Genomic DNA, 22,179 nt, shown 5'->3' with positions numbered 1-22,179 from the left:
TTATTCAGCTGGCAATCAAAGGATTATTTAATAGTCACAGGTTATTTTCTGTATCCAGAAATTTGCACACTGCTCAGTACTAATAGTAAGTCAGTGATAGCTGCCATGAAGGGACTCTTCTCCAGGCATGGAATTCCATATGAAGTCTTTAGCGATAATGGGATGCAGTTTTCCAGTGCAGATTTTAGGCAATTTGCCATGGATTGGGATTTTCATCACAAAACATCAAATCCAAATTACCTCCAGTCGAGTGGACTTGTGGAAAGGTATATGGATGGTAAAGAACTTTACAAGAAAGACTTTTAACAGTGGGGATGATATGTATAAAGCTTTATTGGTTTACCAAAGTACACCTCTGGAGAATGGGAAGAATGATCAGATCTCATTTAACAAGCACTGATATCTTGCTGAAATCTCATAACAATGAAACCATGCAGAAGATGAAAGAAAATCAGAAGAGGAAGCAAAAATGTTATTTTGGCAAAAGGACCCATGATGTCCTATCTCTTAACCCAGGTGATAGTGTGCCTGAGGAATCACACTTATAATACTTGGGCCAAAGGGATACCATGAAAGAACAGCTGCATCCAAGGCTTTACATAGTCCAGAAAGACCAAGGGGACACATTTTGGCGTAATTAAAGGGATCTAAGTGTAATCCCAGAATGTTCCAAAACATGGACAGTAGATGTGGACTCTGGCATTTCCCAACCTACTGATCATTTATCAGCAACAGATAAAGGAGAAACTGGCAATCAGCAAGAGAACGACTCAGACTCTAATGGTTTCGGAGTAGCAGCCGTGTTAGTCTGTATCCGCAAAAAGAACAGGAGTCTCTAAGGTGCCACAAGTACTCCTGTTCTTTTTTCAGACTCTAATGAAAGGCTGATACAGAGAAAATCAGAGGCAGATTTTAAAGTCCTGAAAGACTCATAGAGACTTGCTAAAGTGCAAAGAAGGGGTATTTGAGGAAAGTGAGTGGTAAAGACTCACTCTAGAGTGATGTGCTGATAACCTCTCCTCTCTAAGTAGTTGCGTTTATGGAAATGTACTAGATGGTTTATTTAATGTATGTGTTATTAGATAGTTGCTAGCTGTTTATTTTCTTGATGATTTATTTAGGAAATGACAGGTAAAAATTAAGCAGTCTCCGTGTTTGTAAATGGGATTATTTCTAGTAAAATAAGAAATTCTTAAATCCAAAACAAACAAATGTTTAATCAGCATGATAGCAGCTAGTTGTAATTTATTAATGCAATAGGGCTCATGTGTGTTTTCAGTAGTTTAAAGCCACATTAAAGGTGGTTGAAAATGAGTTTTCATAGTATACATGGGCCGGGTGCGCTTGGCATAATAAATAGGTTAAAGTATATGTATTCCTGCATGTAGGGAGTAATGTGAATTTTACATACAAAACACACCATTCTTAGAAGAAATAAAAAGAATGCAACACAAGCTTTAGGCCAAAACAAGTTCAATCCTAAATTCAGTGCTGACATAAGCAGGTGTTGCCCCTATTTCTCAGTATTGTGGAAAGAGGTTCATTGATGGAGTTAAGAATGGAGTGGTAACATCTACTGTGCCTTTATCAAGCATTGACTGCTAAGCAGTGCCAGTGGCCACTGGAATGCTGCTAAAGAACACTTTGGTACTGGAGATGTTTCTTCCTGGCAAACTGAAAATTCTGTGTCGTTGCCCTGCATAACCACTGGGAGTGTGTATGGGAGAGGGAAATCGCCTGGTACTTTTCACAAGAAAAGAAACCCTTCTATTCCCTAACCACTTTAAAATGTTGTTCATAGCTGTAGGAAAAATGAGCTAGGGAGTTCCTAGTGGGTGTGGGAGTTAGTGGTGGCTGGCAGGGTGAAGCAAAAAGATGTGTGTGTGTGGGGGGGGGGGAAAGCAGGGGGCTGAGGAGTGGCACACAGATTGGAACATGGTCAACAGCTGCAGCTGTACCAGTGGTCCTGGAAAGAGGCAGGAAAAAGTGGCCTATATGGGAGGAGGAGGAAAAGTGAATAAAGAGGTGCAGAATTGGCTGGTGAAGGCTGGCTCTACCTAAAGAAAGGTTTGTAATATGATGTGACAATCGCAGCCCTCTGAAATCTCATCAGTTCCATAGGTACATCTGTCTGTTTCCAGCCCAAATTCCAGATTGATTAATACACATGTAATCATATAATTGCCCCCTTGTAATTCAAATTGGTATAGTGGCGTCACCGTACCTCACTGGGTCACAGCTGAGAATGTCAAATTCAGGACAGACTGCTGAGAAATAGGGCAGACGCATTCCAAACTGGTGGTTATTCTATCATTAGATTATACCAAGCCAGTAACAAAAGTGAACTTCTGTATCACCACACTGGTCACACCACAAGAGGTCAAAAATGCAATCTCCTTATGCATTCCAGCCCTTAGCTCACCACCCAGACGCTGGACTTTACAATGAGTGATTACTGAAAACCAATTTTATCAGATATAGAGTCCTTCCAATCCCAAGGGATCAGCCACATAGCCAGGTCAATATATAACTCCGATCTTACTCAATAATCACGTTGATACCAATCCTTTAGTAGCTAAAACTAAAGGTTTAATATAAAAAAGGGAAAATAAGAGTTATTGAATGGTTAAAGGATTATAGACATAAAAGTGATTTTCAGTGTTCATAGATCAAGATCACAGCAGTAATGGAATAAACTGCTGGCTTGCAGAAGTCTCTCTAGAATCAGATTGGGGGTCATCAGTCCTTGTTTAAAGCTTCCTTGTTAGAAATCCAGTGCAGAGAAATAAAGCAGGAAATGAAGACAAAATTAAGATGTTTCAGAGGTCTTTTATATCCGCTGCCATGTGCATGGAATTTTTACTGTCCCAAACAAAGCCCATAGCCCCCTTTGTGGAAAGTTACTGGCCCAAGATGGATTCCAGGGCAACATGAGCATATCACATGTTTTGCTGAGTCACAGAGGTTGGTCATTGGCCCCTTGGTATCTGAGGAATCTTCAGGGAGAGCTGTCTGGGCGGGATGAGTTTCTTCTACAGCCCGTTGTGAGACCTGAGTGTCCTTGATGGGCCATCAACACATAGGTATCTAACCTTGATGTAAATCTATTTGAGAGGAGTCACCCAGGAACAAACACATTTGAGATTTAAATAATAGCCAATATTCAGAACTTTAGATCTAAAGATGATACATGGATTTAACCAGGATAATCATATTTGATAGCTTGTAACTTTTCCATTTACACCTTACATGACACACTTTGTACAAGTTTTGTTGCAGTTGTATAACCAGTGGTTATATCAATTATATAAATGGTCATATTCAATCATACAGCATCACAGGTTGTATTTATTGTTTGGCACAAACTCTTATGCAGTGATACTGTGCAGCATTAAACAGCTGCCACGGTTTTGTCCCAGACTCTGCAGAAAAGATGTAATATCTCTCATTGATCAGTACTGTAGATTGCTATTTGCCATCAGAGGTGAGGTAAGTCTCTGTTTAGTCAGTATTGTGCACTTTACTCCATACTTTAAAAGAAATTGTCAGATTGTCAATATTTCTAGGCCTCTTGCGACATGGACCAGCCAATGACTGAGAACTGAGACATTGCCATTCTCAGTTTGGTCCATGAGGTTTTAGAGTTGTGGGCTCAAGCACTGTTCCATACAATAAAGGCTCATAGGCCTGGTATATATATGTTTCCATCTTGGTCTGAAGATGTTTCTCCTACAAGCTTCCTTTAGTCATAGTTAGGAATTTTTTGCAAGGCAGTCACAACAAGAACCTTATTGCTCTTATGGGTAGGATACGGTGTGACTGAGGGGTGGCAGACAGGGCTAATCATCTTACAATATACTAGTAGGGCTTCTTCTAGTAGTACATCTACAACCAGATCCATGACTCTGGAGTTTGAATCTCATTTTTAAAAGGCTCTGCTCACTTCCCTTGGAGCCTCTGATAGCTTTGTCTACTTTTGATACTAAAAGTAAAATTTCTAGTGGTGGTTATACCTGTATGGATAATGTAGGTGGCCTGGAAGCCCCCTTTTGGGTTTTCCAGTACTGTGAGTCTGTACTAAAGATTTTTGGAGACTTTTATTCTAAAGCTAGTATTCCCATTTCATTTGGAAAAAGAGATCTCCTTGACCAGTTTTTACCCCTCTGTAAAACTAGAGGTGAGATATTAGCATGCTTTAGAGATGAGACTCTAATTTTTTTTCTCTGAACCATACACAGTCATATTTGAAGTTATGCAGGGATTGTATTTTTAACTTGCAGCTGTTTGTTGGAGATCAAGAATTTAAAATTAAGGAAAATGGAACCCCTGAAGTGGATGAACTTAATATGGTATGTGAACTTCCTTATCTGGCAGCTAAGTGAGAGACACAGAATATAGGCCATTGCTGTTTAGTTGGTTTTATTAAATGTTTGATTAAAATACCATGTTTATAAAATGTTTAATTGACAGTTGGGCTGTAAGAATTCTCAATAGCATACACAAATGGAATCATTATTGAAAAGGTGGAAGAGGATGAAGTTCTCTTAATATTTGACCCTGTTCTCCACAAGAAATAAACCACTTGCCTCTAATGTGTTTATCTAATAAAGCTAGTTTACATGCATACAATTTTACAAGTTTAGGGCAAAACTTTCAAATGTGGATGCCTTAAATTATGCACCTAAATAAGGATCTGATTTTTTCAGAGGTGCTGAACACCTACATTTGAAAATTTTGGCCTTAGTGCTTCCTGACTGCTTTAAGAATTATGTTCTCATGTTAATGCTGAAAGATTACCACGTAATTCTAATGGAAACTGCCTAATCTTTTACAAATGTTCATTGCTATTACAAAAATGTATTCTGTGCCCTTCACCATGTAATTTAGGTGTCACTATCAAACACACACTAATTTATATTAATATTAAATTAATATTTCATTAATATTAGCCATAAACAGGAAATCAACTATTTTATTGGTAATGTCAATTTTAACAAACCGTTACTATCTATTTGAAAAACTTCAAACCAGAATTGAAGAGGTGTTCTATGAAATAGCCTGGCCCTGTTCCATTTAAGGCTTTATTGATCTCCTTCCTTCTGTCCCTCTGTTTCCGCTCTTTCCTATGCATTTGTTTCCCCATATACTTGTTTTTACCGAAGTCTTCAACAACCTCCCAGCAAAGTCCTGTGCCTAATTCACAATAGCCTGTTTGCCATTGTCACATCTTTAGTAAAAGTAAAAAAAAAAAAAAAAAAAAAAAATTCACTCTGTATTTATACAATGATTACATGTACAAAAGTGTCAATCATCTAGCAATACAGCGTTTATTACAAATGTGAAACATTAACCGTGTAATAATAATAAAAACTTCACTTTGTCTGAGAAGCCATCCCTTAAACTAACAAGTTTAGCATATCATGTGTGAAAGCTGTGCAGATTTATTAAAAGTTAAAGATTAGGCTGTTGTGAAAACAATATTTAAGACAAAAACAAAACTGAATATTTCACATGAAAATATCAGTTCTGACTGCCCTAGGAGTTAAAAAGCAAAACAAAACCCAAAGTTTACCCAGACCATTTGCCCAGTGTATATTTCAGCACATTGTTATGTTAGAGGAGACAGTCTCTTTGAGGGCATGGCTACATTCAAAACTCCAAAGAGCTGCCGCGGGAGCGCTTTGAAGTGCGAGTGTGGTTGCGGCGCCAGCGCTGGGAGAGGGGCTCTACCTCCCCGAGGGGATTAGCTTACAGCGCTGGGAGTGCGGTTCCCAGCGCTGCAGCACTGTTCACACTGGCGCTTTACAGCGCTGTAACTTGCTCTGCTCAGGGAGGTGTTTTTTCACACCCCTGAGCGAGAAAGTTGCAGCGCTGTAAAGCGCCAGTGTAGCCATAGCCTCAGATGGGAGTTTGCTGAAACACCTAACACCCAATGTCAGGAAGGCTAACATAGCAGGATAAAGAAATCTGTCTGCAGTTCAACACATAGCAGGCATGATTATCCACTATCATGCACCTTGCATAATCACTTGCATGTGTGCAAAACTCTGTCACAGGTATGAGTGGAGAATTCTGATTCTGTATCATGCTGCAGTCACTTTGCACAGATATAAATGACTATCCAGAGTGCAAGGCAGTGGAGAATCATCCCAGCCCCTCTCAAACAGGTAACATTGTTTAATTCTTAAATACTGAAAAAAATTAACTTCCCCCTTGCTACTTAAGGCATACAGAAAAACCTTAATTTTTCAGGAAAACAGAAATAACAAAATCCTCAGGAGATGAACATCATCATCTGGGTCAACAGTAGCTGTCATATGACTTCCGCTGTACTAAAATACTAATTTTATCAAAAGTACTCTGAATTACTTGCATCCAAACTCAAATGGGTGATTCCAGCTTGCCAAACTTTGTTTTCTCTGATCCAATAGTTTAAATACATTTGGAGTTGTGAAGAAATGCTTTTTCTACCCAAAAACAATGAAGAATCCTTGTTGGGAATAGTAATGTATAATTTCCTTTTGTAGTTTTTTAGCTGTTAGCGAGCAAGATTTCCTTTCATCAGTGAATAAATTAGAATGCACCAGGCAATATGGTTCCAATCAGTATATTATCATTGGTAATTTGAGATTCATCCTTTCCATGTTTTGTACATGAAGCGTCTGAATCCAGGGGGAAAGCCATCCATGCTGCTCTTGGATTCCAAGAATTTCAGTAAGAAAACTTGGAGTGCTTGCTCATGTCCATTCCAATGAAGGTGTGCACCTCTCTCACCGTGTGCACCGCTGCTGGAAAGTTTTCCCCTCAGTGGTATCCATTGGGTCGGCTCTGGTGCCCCTTGGAGTTGCACTCTCATAGTGCTGGTATATAGCGTCCTGTCGAGCCTCTGCCCCCGAGTTTCTTCTTACCGCCCATGATGGTCTCTGGAACTTCTGCTTGTCCTTGCATTCACGCAAGTACTCTCCTCAGTGGATTTTGCCTTTTTCCCCTCCCTGTATATAGTTAATTATAGTAGCTAGAATTTACAATTTAGTGTTACTTAGGGTAGTTATTAGATTAGAACCCTGGTAAATATGGTTACCCCGGTACCGGGACATGCCTCGGTCCCTGGGGTTTAAGCCATGTGCATCTTACCATAAGCCCATGCCCATTAGTGATCCCCATTCTAGCTGCCCTAAGTGCTTGGGAGAGGCCCACCGACGGGAGCGCTGTAGGATTTGTAAAGGGTTCAAATCCCGTATCTTAAAGGACAAAGACCAGAGACTTAAATTCCTCATTATGGAGGCAGTTCTCCACCCCTCAGAGCTGAGCCAAGCCGTCTTGGCACTAAGCACCTCTACCTCGGTGACAAGTGCACTGGTTTCTCTGAGAGACAGGTAGCACAGCTTGGCCTTATCGGCACCGAGGAAGAACTCTTCATCCATGTTCCGGGACTTGTGGCACCACCAGGGTTCTCCAGCACAGAAAAGGCTTATGCCTCAAGGGGACGCCCGGCACCACTCCCAGTCACCGGTGCGGAAGAAAAAGCAAAGGAAAACGAACAAAGGGGCGCTCCCCAACTCTGAGGTCCGCCAGTCTCAGGGAAGTCAGCAGAGTGCAACTTGTGCCGGGCCACTTGCACTCAACAGCTGCCAGTTCAGTACCGTTGACTCCAGCCCAGGGAAGAGACCCATCAAGTCCGGTACTGTTGGACTCCCCACCGAGGAAGAGCCATCAGAGTACAGCCCCGGCACTTCCATCCATGCCAGAGGCGTTCGAGGCAGCAAGGGAGCTATTATCTCTCCCAGTATCGCTTTCCCCCACCAAGTGTGATAGGGCACCGGAGGTGAGAACCTCCACGGTGCCGAGGCCCCAGGTGCTGTCGAAGGGGAAACTGGTAATAACACAGCACTGATCGCCTCCCTCCCACCACCAGTTGATACCATTGCATTCTGGTTGCCAAGAAGCAACTCCTCACAGTCGGACTCTGAGGTGGAATCTTACACTTTCCATGTGAGCTGACACCGGTCCAACGTGAGCCAAAGGTTCCCGCTAGTGGCCTGGCCAGCACAGGGGCAGATGCCTGTGCAGTGACCTTTCTGGAATCCCTGGGTGTTCCAACCAGTCCAGGGGTCACAGATGAGGAGATCATATTCTGTTGTGTCAGAGTGTGCAGCCCCTCTGCCATTCCCCTTGGTACAGGAACCACGGCCCGGTACCGAGCCCGGCATCAATCTTCAAGACACGTCTCTCTTTTTTCAAAACAGGCTGACTCTCTAAACTTCATAACTTGGAAGGATTCAAGGGCCACACTGAAGTCTCTAGAACTACACACCCTGGCCCCATCGAGGAAACACTTTAAGCCCCAACCATTGCCCTATTTCTACCAGCCCCAATTGAGGCAGGATTTCCATAAGAGGCGGGGTAGGAGCTATAAGAGGAGGCCTCCTTCTCAGTCCTTGTTGGCCCATGGGCCTGACCCTGCCAGACTATTGTTGGGGTCTAAGCAGGCTTTGGGTGACCAGACACCCCATTTTTAAAGGGACAGTCCCATATTTAAGCCCTCCTGTGGGTGTCCCAATTTTTTTCATTAAAACGGGCAAATTGTCCTGTATTTTTCTGTCTACCCTCCATCAGTTCTGGTGGGTCTTGCTGCCGGCTGGATCCCTGCTTGCCAGCCGCCCACCCACCAGTGGCAAGTGGAGGGTCCAGTGGCTGACGATGGGGTGGGTGTGCAAGGCTGGTGACGGGGCGAAGATGCAGTGTGCAGGGCTGGCCGTTCCTCCTGCCGGTCCGTCAGCGCAGCCCTTGCTGCGTGCAGCTCTCGGCGAGCAGGGCCCTGGCCCCTGTCCCGTTTCTGGCCAGCACTGGCTGCTGTGCACTGTGAGCTGCGGTGGCTGGTGAGTGCGGGCAGGCACCAGCTGGCAGCCAGTTCTGTGTCACCTCTGCTGCCCACCGATCGGCCCTTTATATGCTCCCTCTTTCGCTGTCCTCTCCCTGCTTTGCCCCTTCACCTGTCTCGCTCCCAGCACTGTGTGGAGAACTAGCCTCCGGTCAGAGCGCTCAGCTCACCAGCAGCCTGGCCAGCAGGCTCCTTCCTCCCCCCACTGCCTCTGGCTGGGTCGGTGCCCCAGGAAAGCCCAAGACTCTCTGGCCTGGGGCACTGGCCAGGAGGAGCCTAGCCCTGCACGTGCTAAAGCCCCACACAGTGCTGGAACCATGAATCCTCTCTGCCCCTCAGCTAAGGCGGGGAGGGGAAGAGCGATCTCCACCCTGTTCATACTCCGAGCTTGCAGGCTCCACAGCAGCCCCCAGGGCAGTGGCTTAGCACTCTCTTCACCTGCTTCACAGCTTGGGCCCTCTCATGGATGCGTTTCTCCTCCCTTGGAGAGACCATCTCTACTATGTATTCCTCCCCTTTCCTCTCATATACAAGGGCCTACTGAAGGTCTGAGAGGAAGGCACAAATCTGATCCTGATTGCCCCGGCCTAGCCTCACCAGCACTGGTTTACCACCCTTCTGGACCTTTCAGTGGAAGCACCAGTCAGCCTATCTCTTTCCAGATCTCATCTCCCAGGATCACGGATGTTTACATCATCCGAACCTCGAGTTCCTCCATCTCATGGCCTGGAAGCTCCATGGCTGAACCCCTTGGAGGTAGCATGCTCAGGTCCAGTTCAAGAAGTTTTTCTAGGGAGCAGAAAACCATCCCCTTGGGTCACATACCTGGTAAAGTGGAAAAGGTTCTCAGTCTGGTCAGTTCAGAAAGAGGTCTCGCCCATGCGATCATCAGTACTGTGTATTCTGGACTACTTGCTACACCTGAAGCAGCAAGGGCTATCGGTATCTTCAATAGAGTCCACCTGGCAGCGATCTTGCCTTTTCACCCATGGGTGAACAGCAGGTCCATCTTTGCAAACTCGCTCTGGTAGTTCCTTTCTCAAGGGGCTGGATAGGTTGTACCCACAGGTGAGACAGCTGATCCTGCCCTGGGACCTTAACCTGATGTTAAGACTCAATGATCCCCATTGGAGCCCTTGGCAACGTGCTCTGGTAGCCATCAAGGGTAAGGTTCAAATGCGCCCTCACCCAGCCCTTCTCCCAAAGGTGGTGTTGCAATTCCACAACAATCAGGACATTTTTTCCCCGGTCTTCTACCGAAAGCCGCATGCCAACAGCCAGGAACAGAGGCTCCATTCATTGGATGTCAGGTGGCACTTGCCTTTTACATAGAAAGGACTAAATCATTTAGGAAACTACTCAATTTTTCATGGCGGAGGCAGACGGGATGAAAGGCCTCCCAGTCTCAACCCAGAGAATTTAATTGTGGATCACTTCTTGTATCTGCGTGTGCTACGACCTGCTGAAAGTCCCTACTCTGGTCCTGACGGCACATTCCACAAAGTCCCAAGCGTCTTCAGCTGCATTCGTGGCACAGGTTCCCATCCAAGATACCTGTAGAGTAACAATATGGTCTTTGGTCTGCACCTTTGCAGCTTACTATGCCATCACTCAGCAAGCCAGAGACGATGCTGGATTCGACAGAGCAGTGCTACAGTCTGCTTGTTGTTGAACTCCGAATCTTCCTTTTACATCTGCTTGGGAGTCACCTACATTGTAATGGTCATAAATATAAAGGGAAGGGTAACAACCTTCCTGTATATAGTACTATAAAATCCCTCCTGGCCAGAGGCACAAAATCCTTTTACCTGTAAAGGGTTAAGAAGCTCAGGTAACCTAGCTGGCACCTGACCAAAAGGACCAATAAGGGGACCAAAATACTTTCAAATCTGGGGGGGGGGGAAAGGCTTTGTTTTGTCTTTCCTTTGTCTGTCCTGTGTGCTTGCCAGAGTCAGATCAAGAAAGCAAGCAATCCAACTCCATTAGTATTAGTAAGTACTAGCGAAGGAATGCGTTAGCTTACTTTTATTTTGGCTTGTGATTTCCTTTGTCTAAGAGGGAGGTTTATACCTGGTTTTGTAACTTTAAGGTTTTGCCTAGAGGGGAGATCCTCTGTGTTCTTGAGTCTTTTGTTATTTTGTAAAGTACTTAACATCCCGATTTTACAGAGGTAATTCTTTTACCTTTTCTTTAATTAAAATTCTACTTTTAAGAACCTGATTGATTTTTCATTGTTTTAAGATCCAAGGGTTTGGGTCTGTGTTCACCTGTACCAATTGGCGAGGATATTATTCTCAAGCCTGCCCAGGAAAAGGGGTGTAGGGGCTTGGGGGGATATTTGGGGAAGGTAGGGCTCCAAGTGGCCTTCCCTAAATGTTTGTTTAAATCACTTGGTGGTGGCAGCATTACCTAATCCAAGGTACAAGGAAGGATTTGTGCCTTGGGGAGTTTTTAACCTAAGCTGGTAGAAATAAGCTTTGGGGGTCTTCATACGGGTCCCCATGTCTGTACCCTAAAGTTCAGAGTGGGGAGGGAACCCTGACAGGAATGGACACGAGAAGCACTCGAAGAAGGAAAAAACCCACCCTCCTACTCCTCTGTCAGAGTTGGCCGGCAAGAAAGAACTGAGAGGGCAGCAGGACTCTATATACTGGTGCTATGAGGGCGCGACTCCAGGCGGCACCATTGCCAACTCGACGGATACCACTGAGGGAAAAACTTTCTAGTAGCAGTGGAGATGACGCGCACATACCTACATTGGACTAGACATGAGCAGCACATCTTGAAGAACAACAGTTATGGAAGGTTAGTATCCGTTTTTAAACAAATTTCTCGTATGTCGGTTGACTCTGGGAGACTCTCTCAGTCCTCTGGTTGTTAATCCTTGCCCCAGTTCTCTGGAAAATCCATTTTGGTTTTAAGGGCTTATCTATAATCAGTTTATTCAGAATAGTCTCATATGCCCATCCACAGACTCATGAAGGATTCATACTTTCCTTACCATCACAGTCTCACCCAAAGGAGTGAAATCACTTCTTATCTTACCATAAAAAAAATTGTAATTGATGAATGTTCTTAGCTGGCCATAAGAAGGAAGCAGAAGCTAGAGATGGGATACTATATAGATACTTATTTGACTATACTTGACTTCAACCGATATCCTTCCACTGACAGAATATCCATGACTGGGTCCTCCATCTCTACCACCTCCTCCACTTGCAAGTTCATATTGAGGGCCACCCTGCGCAGGAGGTCCTGGTGGGCACAGAGGTCTATGGGAGGGGGACCCGAGACTGCAGTGCCTGCCACCACCTCGTCAGGTGAGGAGGAGGAGGCCACAGGGGGGAGAGGGTTATCTAGGGCCTCTTGCTGAACTGGGCCCAGCTGTCCTGTGCCAGTGACCTCAGGGCCCGAAGCAGGAACCGGTGTTGGAGGAGGCTGTGTAGTGGAAAGAGGAGCCACCACGGTCTCCATGCCTCCCGGGGTGGGCCGAGTGGCGGTAGCCTCTGGCACTCATGGCTTGGATGGGGCTGAGCGAGAAGCCCCAGACGGAGCACCCTGGGCTTGTTGGTACACCCAGAGTGTCCAGAACAGCCATTGGGTGGGCCCTTGAGCGGGACCCTGCTCCTGCACGTGGCTATGGTCCACACAGTGGTGGTCTGAGAAGCGCGACTCTGCCTCCGATCCCAAAGAATGGGAAACGGAATGGGAAGGCCACGGAGGTGCTGAGTGGATCTGCACTGGGTCACGCCGATGGGGCAATGGTGAACGGTGCTGTGACGCTGGGGAGTGGTTCCGGGACCTGGAACGGTGCCTGGATCTGGACCTGGGTCTAGACGATGAGCGGCGTCGGGTCCGGAATCTGCTTCTTGAGGGTGCCTGGTGGGCAGAGCGGCGCCGCGACCAGGACCGGTGCCGCGAGTACAACCGCCGCTGCGAAGGAGAGCGATGCCGGGACAGCGAGTGGCGTCGGGAGCGGGAGCGGTGCCGAGAATGAGATCGGTGCCGTAGCTCGACCGACGGTGCCGACGGGTAGATCAGGGCCAGCTTGCCTTGGGACAGAGCCGCACGTGCAGGTGCCGCACGAGGTTGAGGGGATGCCGATGCCGTCATGGTATCTGGAGTGGACGGCAACTGGATCTCAACCACGCTGCGTACCGGGGAGTTCGGGGCACTGGACTCAACGGCTCTCCTCCCGGGGCTGGAGACAATGGTGCTAAGGTCGTAGACTGTGCCCCTAGGCGCTCCCCTGCGGGACCTGCCTCCAGCGGCGGTTCCAAGGAGGCTTGCCTCTGTGGGCCAGCCTTTTCTGGCTTCCGGTGCCACTTCTGGCCAGGAGAGTGGGAGCGGTGCCAGGTCAATGATGCCGGCTGTGGTGCCAGGGAGCGTCGGTGCTGCTGGTCTCGGTCAGAGTCCAACCGCGGTGCTGGGGCGCTGCGCACCGAGGCACTCGGTGCCGGATCTTGGCACGCCGCAGGAGGTTGAGGGCTAAGAGCCGCCTCCATAAGGAGCTGTTTGAGATGAAAGTCCCGCTCCTTCTTGGTCCGGGGACGAAAACCCTTGCAGGTCCTGCACTCGTCTGCTTGATGAGACTCCCCCAGACACTACAGGCAAAAGTCGTGGGGGTCGCCCGTTTGCATGGGCTTTGAGCAGGAACCTCAGGGCTTGAATCCCGGAGCTTTGGGCATGAGCCCAATAGAAAATCGGGAAGGAGGGGAAACCCCCCCAACCCACTAATACTAACTAACTATGAACTACTATAAACTATCAACTATGAACTATTATAAACTCGAAACTGTAAGTGCTAGGGAGAGTGGAGACCAGCGAAGCAGAACTCCACTGTTCCAACGACCGTCATGGGCGGTAAGAATGAACTGAGGAGGCGCTGGGTCGGCTGGGGTATATATTGAGTGCCATGAAGGCGCCACTCCAGGGGGCTCCACAGCCAACCCACCGGGTGTTGCTAGGGTAAAAATTCTCCGACGGCCGTGCACATGGCACGCGCACACCTAAAGTGGAATGGATCTGAGCAACACATCTTGAAGAAGAACAACAGTTACAAAGGTGAGTAACCATTTTATATAGTTCAGCTTCCAGTTTTATAAGCACTAAAAACTTTTAATAAAGTATAGGCAAGCAAGTTAGAAAAAATATTAAAACTGTAAACAAAATGCTTAATGCGTCTGAAGAGTGTCCTAAAGCAATATCTGTCTGGGATTAATGTTTAGTTCCCTTGCTGCCAGGAGTGTCACTATATTCTTCTTCAGCTGGCCTTACATATTCTCACTTATGGGTAGTGTGCCACCTTGTTGTAGAACCCTCTTCTAGCAGTGTCAGCGTCCCGATGCACTGAGAGCAAGGCTGTAAAGGGGGACGAGGTGTAGGGTTAGCTGATAAGGAAGATATGTCAGGAGAAAGCAAAGATAATACTCCTAGCCCTGGCTTGGCCATGTCAGTGGTGGTTGACTGATCATCTTCAGCTGTCCATTGGAGTCTTCATATGCCTCCCTCTGTCTCCAGACCTCTTGTCCCAGGAGTGGGCAGGGTTTTTCACTGAGACCCACAGTCCCTTCGCTTGATCGTGTGGGCAATTGGACTTTGACTCTGTCTGCTCTTGAGCAGTTGTGTTCCCCATGTGTACAGAACATACTAGTTAATGCTGGAAAATGATCCACTGGAAACTGTTACTGCCTAAAGTGGTCCAGGTTTCAGACATGGATGTAGCTGATTATTCTATATTGGCTTCCATTCCTTGTGTCCTGGAATATTTACTGTACGGAGAAAATCAAGGGTTGTCTAACTCATCCTTAAAGGTCCATTGGCAGCCATGTCCCCATATCATGCTTTAGTTGATGATAGATCATTGTTTGTTCATGCTTCAGTTAAAAAGTTTATGAAAGGTTTATCAAATGTGTATCCTCTTGTTAGAGAGAGACCCTGTCCTTTCTTGGAACCTCAGTTTGGTTTTGATCACATTGGTAAAATCTCCGTTTGAACCATTGGCTAAGTGTTCATTTTATCATTTATATATCAAAATGGCCTTTGTTACAGCCATTATGTCAGGTGTGATCCATGTTTTACTACTTTTCCTGAGGGTAAAGTAGTCCTTAGACTTGATCCTCAGTTCTTATGGAAGGTGGTATCTGATTTTCATATTAATCCGCCTCCTTCAGAGCCTCACCCTCAGTGTGTTGGGAGGGGCGGGGTTCGAGAGTGCTCTAGCTCAGTGTTTCTCAACGACTGGTCCATGGCAGCCTCCTTGCTGGTCCCTGAGATTTCTCTGACACAGCTTAGGAAGGCAGCAAGCTGGTCCCTAGGTTGAGAAACACTGCTAGCTGCTAGAAAAGGGTTCTACTGCAAGACACCACAAGGTGGCAAATACCCATGAGTGTGAATATGCAGAGCCATCTCGAAGAACTCTGGTTACAGGTAAGTAACCTTCATTTCCAATTCAAAATGATCATGTGTTCCTTCATTGGCACTTAGTGTTGTGAATTTCAAATATCCAAACATAATTCGCCAAGCTATTAAATAGTTAATCGTCAAATCACCCTTTAATATTATTTTTTTTCATTTTTCATTTTACAAAAACAGTTTCATAGTCATGCAGCATATTGAAAAACAAATAAATGTATAAATGCACTTACACTTTTCTCTTCTGTAGAGACTTTCATGCAAGGATTTCAAGTACTTTGTAAACATTATTTAACCTCACTTTGTAAACATTATTTAACCTTTCAGGTCAGCAACTGTTATGCCCATTTGACAAGTAAGACAGAGAGGTTAATTCTCCCATCTCACCCTGCTAGTCAGTGGAAGAGATGGGAATTGAATCCAGGATCCTTGGTTTAGTCCCCTTGTCTGACCACTGGCATGCGCTCCTATCTGTCACAGCAACTGTGAAGCAGATCCAACAGAAAAAGAAGTCCTCTGTACTAGGTGGGGGGAAATGAGAGACACAAGTGTTTCAGTATTCTCTCCTTTATTAAAGCTAGCTAAAGATGGTGCTAACTTGGGGAGAATGTCAAACACTACCCTTTATAGAAGTGGTTCTCTTTTACAGTGTGTCTGAGCATTTTCAGAATCTAGTTCTCAAAATCAATTAACAAGGATCTGTGTTTTTTAGAGCTCTTGCTCAAACCGAGAACTCTCTTCTATTCCTCAGCAACGTATTGTTTTTTTTTTATTTTCCAGCACTTTTAATGTGTTAAGCTTTTGGACTGTAGAGTCCAAATATTCTAAGGTATAAATGAAGGGCTGATGATGAATTTAGCCGCTGTTGGTTTACTTTCCATTTTTTCTTTATCTGTCAGAGTTGGGACTAACAAGTTGAAAAGTAAATCTTGAGCCTTACAAAAATTACAGTAACTAAAATGAATGTAGTGGAGGGCACAAGACAGTTTTAATTGACCTTTTAATTGTCCTACTGATGTTAAGGATTTCCCTGATGATGGCAAATAAAAACAGTTGGTCATCCATTTATAATGGCTGTGGGAACTGGCACTGTGGACCATGACGTGTTACTGAAGAAATTGCCTGAGTGTGAGATCCACGAGCGTTTAAAGATTAACAGTGCTTGTTTTTGTCAAGTTGTTAACAAGTACCGCCTCTGTTCAATGTGCTCAGTATTGGAATTATATTAGGTCATCACTTCTTTTTTGCATGTGTAATATTTCTGGGCTCCAATACTTGGAAGAAGCATTGAGGAAATATTTGACTTGTTAATGGACATTTATGGAGTTGGAGGCCTGCGTGTTTCTCCTGCTAAGTAAAACTCTTTTCACTCGCTTTCCCCTCCCTCTTCCCTTTTGTTTTCTCTTAGGATGATAAGGTTAAATCTCTACTCTTGAATCTGATCTGCAGTAACAGAATGACAGCTGAGCAAGTGCTGAATGATGAGTGTTTCTTGTTGCCTGATGTGATCCCAGCTCCACCACAGAATGAACCTGGTGAAGAGCTTGAATGTGAAAAGACAGAGGAAAAAGGCGAGGACATCATCAGTTCTGTCAACAAGACAGATGACGATGAGGAGATAGACCCTTCTCAGTAGGCCAGAGGACTCACCAGCCATTTGCTTCAGTTATTTTTATTTTGTTTGAGTTCTAAAAAAAAAGAAAAACGTACAAGGGATCTGAAAGTAGTTGTCCTACGCTCAAATATTCAAAATATAAAAGGGTTTGGTAAGCATAACCATTTTTGTGTAATTACAGGTGTGGTCCCTTCGTTGGGATTTCTTTTAAAAAAGTATGATTCTGAATAACTGTTTGAAGAACTGTTTGAAGTTAAGAGCATGATGATGCTAATTGAGGCAGTAGCAAGGAGAAATGCTCTTAAGTTTGTCAATGCTTTGCTTTTTCATTTTGACCATTCTGAGGACCTTTCAAGGAGATGTTATTTACTGGTGGGAGAGCTGTTAGCCAGATACCAGGAGATCAGATGTGTGGAATCATGACTCCTTTTCATGCCCGCTGTCCTCTCCCTCTTTCCCCAGCTCTTGCTCTGTTCCCTTCCAAGATGTTCCTGGTAAAATAGATGACTGCTGCTCTTACTGAGTGGCCAGTGATGTGTTTTGTCAGATAGCCAGGCAGATATTCCAACAGCAGCTGCCTCCAAGACAAAAACCACCTGTGGTGCCTTGAGAACTGGTCAGCAGAATGTACTAAGTGGAGAGAGCTAACAAGCCTATTTTCCCTCCCCAGAGTCCAAGCAAGGTATGTTTGAGCCCTTCTGACTGAGTTGGCAAAAGGCCAAGGATACTGTGTCTGTTTCCTCTTTGCCGTGTGCCACCATGCCCCCTGTCTGGCCAAATAAAATACCATGCCTTGTTATCGCAAGAAAACCCTGCTTGTCTGTTTATAAAAGTGTGTGGGGTGGGGGTGGTGGTGGTGGTGGTGGGGTTATAGGAAATCATTTAGTATCTTTCAGGTTTTGATCCCTGACAAACATAAATAAGATTTCTGAATGTTTGTCTAAATATATTTTGAAGACTGCAGATTTTCACCATGGGGGGAGGGGAGGGTTGTTTGAATGAACAAAAGAATAAAAACTCCAAGGATTATGCAAAATTTGGAACAAGTCTATTTATAACTACTGGGGTGCAAGAAGTCACTCCTGACCTGCATGTTTATTGAAGCCACTGCTGAGTCACTCTTTCATTCAGTAGCATATTTGGAGACCAAAATGGGAAGGAGGGAGTAGCAATGGAAAAGAAAAAGGACCAGAGACATAATTCCTGTAAGAATATATCTGGCCACAGGGTGTTGCTCTTGACTGGTGATATTGCTCTTGGACAGCGTTTTGGCCGGAGACTAGTGTGTGTAGGGGAACTTTTAACAGAATTTCTGTAATAGGCCATTACCATTTGAAGAATGTACAGTGTTGTGTTTCTTGTTTTGGGGAAAGACTCGGAAGTTTCATATGGTGATACAGTCAATATTGGACTTAAGATGCAGTCTTGGAATTGCTTCTGTAACGTTAAAGAATGTTTTGCCGGAGGTGGTATTTCAGCTTTAATTGATATTTGATTTGTTTTTCAGACTTCGTTTTGTTATAGAATATTTTATTAAAATGTTGTCTTATTTTTCTGATTAGAGGACACTGATTTTCAGATATTTGTATCTATAATAAAAATCAGTGATAGCAAAATCTTTGTAAAGTGGTTTTGGTTTTAAAATTGTTGTTTAAGGTTGACAAATTAATTTTGATTACAAAAAAGTCACAGATGCATAGTATATTAAAATGTGTTTTATCATTAGAGTAAAAACAACAAAATATACAACATTTTAAAAACAGTACTTTCATATTGTTCAATAAAGCTTGAAATCAGTTTTAAATAAATGCAGTAGTAAGCATCATCTAGAGAGCTAACCTAATATTTGGGTTTTACTTTAGATACTGCATTGAAGGTTCAGGTTGGGGAGGTATAGTATACACAACTCCCCCCAACATGCTTTCTTGTGCCCTAGAATCTAAACTGTAATCTTATTATTGCTTATACTGTGGTTCACCTAGGAGCCCCAATCATGAAGAAGGACCCCGTTGTGCGAGGTGCTGTACAAACATGAACCACACGATGGTCTGTTCCTCAAAGAACTTACAATCTAAAGCTTGCACCTTGAATAAAAAAATTTCTAGCCCTTGTGGTTGTGAAGAAAACCTTTAAAATATGAACCAAGTGTAACCAATGTAGTGATGCTGGAGTTTGTAGAGAGCCTGAAACAATAGCTCTGAAAAAAGGGACTCTGTTCCTGTTTGTTTTAATGAAAGTTAGCACCAATGCCTAATGATAATTTAAATGTCATTAACTAGTTCACTGATGAATAAAGCACCTAAGAGAGTAGAGGAAGGATGGTGTTATCAATCTACTGTGTATAACATCTCATTCTGGCACCATGAGGAGTGGTACTTGTGAGAATACCACTACTTATTGTGGAAGCTGTTGTTGGGTCTGCATCCCAGTGAAGGAGAAACCACTGATGTGGAGTCTGAGTATATTCTAAATGTGACTTGTTCTATTTAAACACATACACCAATCCTGGAAGAGCGGTAGCTACAAACAACATGCTGGTAATCTTTTCTTTCAGAAATCTCAACCTGTCACCAGAGCCCTGTTCTCAGAAAGCAGTTCTGCCTCAATAATTGACTTCCGTCAGACCTAGGCAGAGAGCAAAGTCTTCTGCTGCTTGCTCAGTTCCCTCTACAGAGAACCTTGCATAATAAAAAGTAATACATAGCATGTCTTCCCAAGACTGAACATTTGCTTGCACATTAAGAAGAACTTGGAACACTGTGTAACAGCACCACCTGATGACACCTGCCTTAACATTTTCACCCAATCAAGAAAGAGCTACGCCTAATAAGATCACCAGTGTGCATAATCTTATTAGAACTTTTGCACGATCTAGTGAGAATGGCATCTCATTTTTGTCATCTTAGCTAAGTGGAACTTAGTTTATGGGAGAATATTATTGCTCTTGTTTTGTTTTTGTTTTCTTTTCTCTCTCTCTCTCTCTCTTTTTTTGGCCCTGGTTTAATTCCTGACTTTATTTTCTACACAAAATCACAGATTCTGGAGCTCAAGATAGCAACCTCCAGAATAAAGTACCTGTCTGCTAATCCCCAGTGAGCAGCCCAATCTGACCACTCAGCAATAGAATCAGATCTGAAATAGAACCAAAACAGAATCTTGTTAGCAATTCGTTAAAAGAAGAAATTCAGATGCAATCTCAGATATCTGGAATATTGTATTCTCCTACCTGTTTGACTACGAAGTTACTGTGATGTTTTGGGTTTATTGTATGATTATTCAGGCATCCTAATTCACCAGTAAGGACATAGACATTAACTATATTAAGGAACGAAATTTAATATATATGGGGGGAAAACATTATTCCAAGTGAGTTGCACTGTCAACTTCTAATTGAATTGCTACGCTTTGTATAACACATTATAATTTAACATACTAAGAATCTGAGTAAGATGTATTTTAAAAAATGAAGCCCATAAGTACTTGTGCAGTATCATCTAGTGTATAGAGCACTGGACTGGAACACAGGAGAATGGGTTCTGTTCCCACCTCAGCTGGGTGATTTTGCGAAATCACTTAATCTCTTTGTGCCTTGGCTTCCCCATCTGTAAAATGGAGATAATGATACTGCTTTCCCTTGTTAAGTGCTTTGAGATCTATGGACAAAAAGTGCTATATGAGAGCTAGACAGTGGTGGTATTATTGTTGTTTGTTATTACATATCTTGTCTTCATAGTCCATACAGTTTAACTGATATGGAATTAAAAAGTTACTTTCACAAGATTTTTTTTTACTCATTTTTACTGTTTTCTTAGGGAGCTGGAGATTCAGGTCTTTCCCATTTTTTTCTTCCTTGTAATAAATGTGTGTGTGTGTAACTCTAGTTAAAGAATTTGAGTACACCTCTACCTCGATATAACGCTGTCCTCGGGAGCCAAAAAATCTTACCGCGTTACAGGTGAAACCGCATTATATCGAACTTGCTTTGATCCACTGGAGTGCGCAGCCCCACCTCCCCGGAGCACTGCTTTACTGCGTTATATCCGAATTCGTGTTATATTGGGTCGCATTATATCGGGGTAGAGGTGTATCGTCAAAGCTGCTTGAAGAGGTTTTCTTCTCCTAAAAATATTTAAGTTCAAACTATCAAAATGTTTGTGTTTGCTATGTCCCAGAACTGACACGCCAACAGATAAAGACAGAATAGGGGTTCTCTTACAGTATCTTGCCATGGTATGTCTGATACTATGAATAACTTGGAGAGTATATACCTATAGAGTGAGACTGATGCATTGCTAGAGACAGGAGAAGAGTACAGGGGAATTCTGGGGGATTACTACTTGAGTTATAGCTAGGGCCCTACCAAATTCACAGCCATGAAAAACGCATCACGGACCATGAAATCTGGTCTCCCCTGTGAAATCTGTTTTTTTGTGGACTTTTACCCCATACTATACTGATTTCATGGGGGAGACCAGCGTTTCTCAAATTGGGGGTCCTGACCCAAAAGGGAGTTGAAGGGGGGTCACAAGAGTATTTTAGGAGGGTTGCAGTATTGACACCCTTCTGCTCTGCCTTCAGAGCTGAGTGGCTGGAGAGCGGTGGTGGTTGGCCGGGTGCCCAGCTCTGAAGGCAGCGCCCTGCCAGCAGCAGTGCAGAGGTAAGGGTGGCAATTCCATACCATGTCATCCTTCCTGCTGCTGGCGGCGGCTCTGCCTTCAGAGCTGGGCTCCCAGCCAGCAGCCGCCGCTCTCCAGCTGCCCAGCTCTAAAGGCGGTGCCACCGCCAGCAGCAGCAGAAAAGTTATGGTAGCAGTACTGCAACTCCCCCTACAATACCCTTTCAACCCCCCCCCCAACTCCTTTTTGGGACCCCTACAATTACAACACTGTGAAATTTCAGATTTAAGTAGCTGAAATAATGATATTTATTATATTTAAAATCCTATGACTGTGAAATTGACCAAAATGGATTGTGAATTTAGTAGGGCCCTAGTTATAGCTATGACATTAGCTCTCACACACAGTCAGGAAATGTAAGCCAGACATATATCTCCAGTTTGTCTCTATTTCTGGGTCTTGCACTGGTCTTTGGGAAAGTGGACAGAGGAATATTATGTGGAGGAGTTTAGAAACAGTTCTTGTGTCTGGAGGCAAATTGATGTTCACTTCACACTAGTCTGACCCAGACTCCTGGTTCAAGACATTTGTAAATTCTGGTTGCATTCATTTGTGATGTCAGTGATACAGGATGCTTCAGTACATACAAGTAT

At 44.2% G+C, this 22,179-nt stretch overlaps 1 protein-coding gene across 1 annotated transcript in view; it reads left to right on the top strand.

Annotated features, from left to right (window-relative positions):
• Positions 1 to 16,931, top strand: part of STK31 (serine/threonine kinase 31) — a 117,991-nt gene extending 101,060 nt beyond the window's left edge. Inside the window, exons 22-23 of the mRNA XM_065400074.1 lie at positions 4,281 to 4,349; positions 16,704 to 16,931. Coding sequence (XP_065256146.1) covers positions 4,281 to 4,349; positions 16,704 to 16,931 — 297 coding nt within the window. The remainder of the gene's footprint in view (positions 1 to 4,280; positions 4,350 to 16,703) is intronic.
• Positions 16,932 to 22,179: the final 5,248 nt, after the last annotated feature.

Source organism: Emys orbicularis, chromosome 2 (assembly GCF_028017835.1).
Source record: "Emys orbicularis isolate rEmyOrb1 chromosome 2, rEmyOrb1.hap1, whole genome shotgun sequence".
Taxonomy (NCBI): Eukaryota; Metazoa; Chordata; order Testudines; family Emydidae; genus Emys; species Emys orbicularis.
The sequence above is the reverse complement of the archived record's forward strand: the minus strand, read 5'-3'. Positions and strand labels throughout refer to the sequence as shown.